The sequence below is a fragment of the Penaeus chinensis genome, chromosome 37 (genome assembly GCF_019202785.1).
Source record: "Penaeus chinensis breed Huanghai No. 1 chromosome 37, ASM1920278v2, whole genome shotgun sequence".
NCBI classification, from domain to species: domain Eukaryota; kingdom Metazoa; phylum Arthropoda; class Malacostraca; order Decapoda; family Penaeidae; genus Penaeus; species Penaeus chinensis.
The window spans coordinates 16,274,812-16,279,589 of record NC_061855.1 but is presented as its reverse complement, the minus strand read 5'-3'; the positions used below and the strand labels follow the sequence as shown (position 1 = coordinate 16,279,589).

Here is a 4,778-nt window from a genome sequence, read left to right as displayed (position 1 = left end):
CCCCTTTTTTTCCCTGCTTCCCCCTTTCTTTGCTTTTATTCCTTACAACATCACCTGCTCGCCCCCCCCCCCCTACCTTTCGGGGCACCCTCTTTGCAACACAAACAAGAGGAGAGAACCCACCGAGAGCTTTCTCTCCCTCGCCACCCACAACCTTTCTTCACATACCACTTTGGATATGCTCGTACAATAGACTATCTATCTGTTTCCCTGTCTACCAATCTGTCTACTCATGTCTATATTTACTGATAAATCTATTGATTTATATGTATCTCTTTCTACTGATCTGTCTACGATCTATCTACCTACCTGTCATCTACTGATCTACTAATCTATACAACTCTGTCTATTGATCTTTCCGTCTGTCTGTCTGTCTAGCTTTACATAAATAGTTCCATAAGTACACGTACACACACACACACACACACACACACACACACACACACACACACACACACACACACACACACACACACACACACACACACACACACACACACACACACACACACACACACACACACACACATATATATATATATATATATATATATTTTAATTAATTGATTGATCTATCCGTCTGTCTGTCTATCAACTGATGCATCTGTGTTTTAATGTATCGATATTACAAGACGTGATTCCCTGAGCCTCCCTCTCCGTTCTCCCTGCGCAGGCGAAGGCAACCGAGGCCGGGCAGAGGGCGGTCGAGGCCGTCGACAAACTCAAGAAGCTAATGAGGCAAGGGAACAAGCTGGCCAGGAACCTCTTCACTCTGCTCGGAGGAAAGGTAACTAATTCAACGCGTCCATGCACGCACACGAGAAAGCGCTCGCGTGTGTGCGCGCACACGCACGCACGCACGCGCACAAAAAAAATGCACACGTACATTAGCACACACACACACACACACACACACACACACACACACACACACAGAGAGAGAGAGAGAGAGAGAGAGAGAGAGAGAGAGAGAGAGAGAGAGAGAGAGAGAGAGAGAGAGAGAGAGAGAGAGAGAGAGGGGGGGGGGGGGGGAGATCTTACGAGTGCCCATAAACGTGTTAGAAATGGCAGGGGTTGGGAGGGGGTAAGAAGAGAAGTGCGTACATGCATTACGTACACGCCACATGGTGTGCAGGAAGAGGGCGGGGCTTCCTGCCAAAGGTGCGTTGCGAGCTGTCTTTCCTGCAACGGAGGCGGATTCGTGTCTGTGAGGGATGCCTCTTTGCAATGGAATTCAACGTCATGCTCTTCTGAAACCATCGGCGTCTGCTTTCTCTCCTGATCTCATTTCCCTCTTCTCTTCCCCTCCCCTCTCCTCCCCTTCCCCCTCCTTCAATCATTAACTATCTACCTATCCCAATCACCCCCCCCCCCCTGCTAATCCTGCCCCGATCTCGCCAAAGCCATCCGTTAAACGCTCACCTTAATGACCTTCATTTGATAAGCAGCTCACACGCGGCGATCCTTCGCTCTCGCTCTCTCTCTATTTCTCCCCTTCTCCCTTTTCCCTTTCTCTCTTTCCCCTCTTTCCCTCTTTCCCTCTTTCTCTCTTTCTCCCTTCTTTCTCTCTTTCTCCTCTTTCTTTCTCTCTTTCTCTCTTTCTCCTTTTCTTTCTCTCTTTCTCCCTTCCTCTCTTTCTCCCTTCCTCTCTTTCACTCTTTCTCTCGCTCGCGCTCATTCTCACTCGGGAAATCATTAGTAAAATATAACAACGTTTCGCAATTATCGTACCAAGATCTCACTCTCAGCCAAGCAGCCAGCCATCTCGGAATTAATTAGTGCTTGTAACTTGTAAAATTAGGAGCCGCGGTCGTTATCGATGACGATCATAGATATAATAATAATAATCGGGGGGCCTCCGCCGTAATTAAGCTCGTTACGGTAGTCCCGGAATCTGCCCTCAGTCAAGTTTCTAAGTCTTAATTACCGCCGCTTTTAATGATACGCTGATGGCCTTCTGGGTCGTTTGTGTGTGTGCGTGTGTGCGTGTGTGTGTGTGTGTGTGTGTGTGTGTGTGTGTGTGTGTGTGTGTGTGTGTGTGTGTGTGTGTGTGTGTGTGTGTGTGTGTGTGTGTGTGTGTGTGTGTGTGTGTGCACGCGCGCGCGCGATTCTTTAATATCTATGCTGTTAATTATCAACCAAAACAACAACAATAATGATGATGATAATACTGACGATGACGATGATGATGATGATGATGATGATGATGATGATGATGATGATGATGATGATGATGATGATGATGATGATGATGATGATGATGATGATGATGATGATGATACATTAATTAATTCATGATGATGATACAAATAAACCAACAAACATCAACAACAAAACCTGCCCCAACCTAAACCCCACGACCCGGCCCGACCCCGCCAGGTGGACGCGTGGAAGCAGCAGCATCCCGAGGTGGTGATCGTCGACGTCGGGCAGGGAGCGGGGACCAGCGCGGCGCCCGCCTCCGACAGCGAGACGATGCCCAACTTCTTCGAGGTGCGGACCTTTCCTTGCGACCTTATGCATCTTCGCAGGTGTTCCTATTATCTCTCCCTCTTTATTTCCCCTTGAGAAGAAAAAAAAGTGCGTCAAACTTTCTGTCTCTCCTATCCTCAGTATTTTTTTTCCCCCCTTTTTTTATTTCTTAAAAATGTTTCTCCTTTTTCGTCACACCATTTATCACCACACCCCCCCCTCTTTCACAACCATCGCCACAACCCGCCACCACAACCCCCCAACAACCACAACCACAATCCCTCTTCCTCACAGCCACGCCCACACTAACCTCCCCCCCCCCCCTCCTCTTATCGCCCTCACAGGATCCGGAAGTCCAGGCGATGCTGGAGGAACTGGTGGAGGCGCAGGTGCTCACCCTCGAGGACGCCCTGGCCATCAAGAGCTCCAACTACGTCCTGGAGGAGGACTAGGAGGACTAGGAGGAGGAGGAGGAGGAGGAGGAGGAGGAGGAGGAGGAGGAGGAGGAGGAGGAGGAGGAGGAGGAGGAGGAGGAGGAGGAGGAGGAGGTGAAGGATGAGGAGGAGGAGGAGGAGGAGGTGAAGGAGGAAGAGGAGGAGGAGGAAGAGGAGGAGGAGGAAGAGGAGGAGGAGTAGGACTAGAAGAAATGGAGGAGGAAAAGGAAGAGGAAGAAAAGAGTAGGAAAAAAAGGGAAGAAAGGAAGAAAACAGCATGGAGAGGGATAGGATGCGCACAAGGAAAAGAGAAGAAACTGTAGCACGTATTGCTATTGCAAAAGCAGTGGCAGCAATGGAGAAGATAAAGCGGGAATAGGAACGAGGACGAGGAAGAGGAGGAAGACGAACGAGGAATAAAGTGATGATAACAAGAGAGAAAAGGTAAGTAAGATAGAAGTGCCTGCATTTACAATATATCAATGTAGAAGCCTTCTCAAAATATTACAGGAACTAAGACTGCAAAAGACTAATATAAAATAAGATGAATGTAGTACCACGTACCAATGTAAGGAAATAAACAGAATGAAAAAAAATAAATAAACACAAATATATAATGAAAACGAATACATAAAAACAATTCAAACAAAAAAATAATTATTATTTACATTCCAATCCGTTTCCTTTAAATATAATTATAAAACAAACGCTGTTGTTTTTGTATTTTTTAACCAGATTCACAATAAACCACCTGTATTATCTAACAACAATGAGAGAGAGAGAGAGAGAGAGAGAGAGAGAGAGAGAGAGAGAGAGAGAGAGAGAGAGAGAGAGAGAGAGAGAGAGAGAGAGAGCATATATTTCATCAACGAATACAATATTTTAATTTTTTGGAATATTAGAATGAAGAGATAGGAGAGGAGGAGAAAGAAAATAAGAACAAAATGTACAGAGAGACAGTGAGAAAAAGACACAGAGACATAGAGATAAGTGTCCACCCGATATTGGTGGACGTACCCCCCCTCCCCCCCTGTTTCCCATTCATTTCAAAAGAAGAAATGTCCACACACACACACACACACACACACACACACACACACACACACACACACACACACACACACACACACACACACACATACATACACACACACACACTCATTCACACACACACTCATTTACACACACTCATTCACACACACTCATTCATACACACTCATTCACATACACACACACTCACACACACTCATTCACACACACACACTCACACACACTCATTCACACACACACACTCCCACACACTCATTCACACACACACACACACACACACACACACACACACACACACACACACACACACACACACACACACACACACACACACACACACATACATACACACACACACACTCATTCACACACACACTCATTTACACACACTCATTCACACACACTCATTCATACACACTCATTCACATACACACACACTCACACACAAACATTCATTCACACACACTCACATTTACACTTACACTTACACTCACACACACACATATTTGTGTGTGTATATATATATATATATACATATGTACATATGTATGTATGTACGTGGGAAGGAGCGTGCCCGCATGTATGCATGTGCTTGCAAGCGTGAATGAGTAACGTCCCTCCATGTGCGAGGCTCATACCCACGTACCCTCTTGCGTCTGTCTGTCCCTCTTCCACCTTTTTGCCTCTGCCACTCCGGCAACAACATCCATTCTTCCCGGCAGCACCGTCTGCCTCGCTTCAACCTGGCAACTCACTCCGATAAACAAACAGACAGAGGAAAGGAGAAGAAAGAAAGAAAACAGAGAGACGGGCATTCGGCGT

The 4,778-nt window shown here is 46.4% G+C and overlaps 1 protein-coding gene across 1 annotated transcript; it reads left to right on the top strand.

Moving 5' to 3' along the window:
- Positions 1-673: 673 nt before the first annotated feature.
- Positions 674-2,972, top strand: LOC125045707 (the record flags this gene model as incomplete). Its single annotated transcript, XM_047643135.1, is given in 3 exon segments — positions 674-787; positions 2,380-2,493; positions 2,817-2,972. Coding segments are annotated over 3 exon segments (336 nt in total), but the record flags the coding sequence as incomplete, so codon positions are not given.
- Between the last annotated feature and the right edge of the window lie 1,806 nt (positions 2,973-4,778).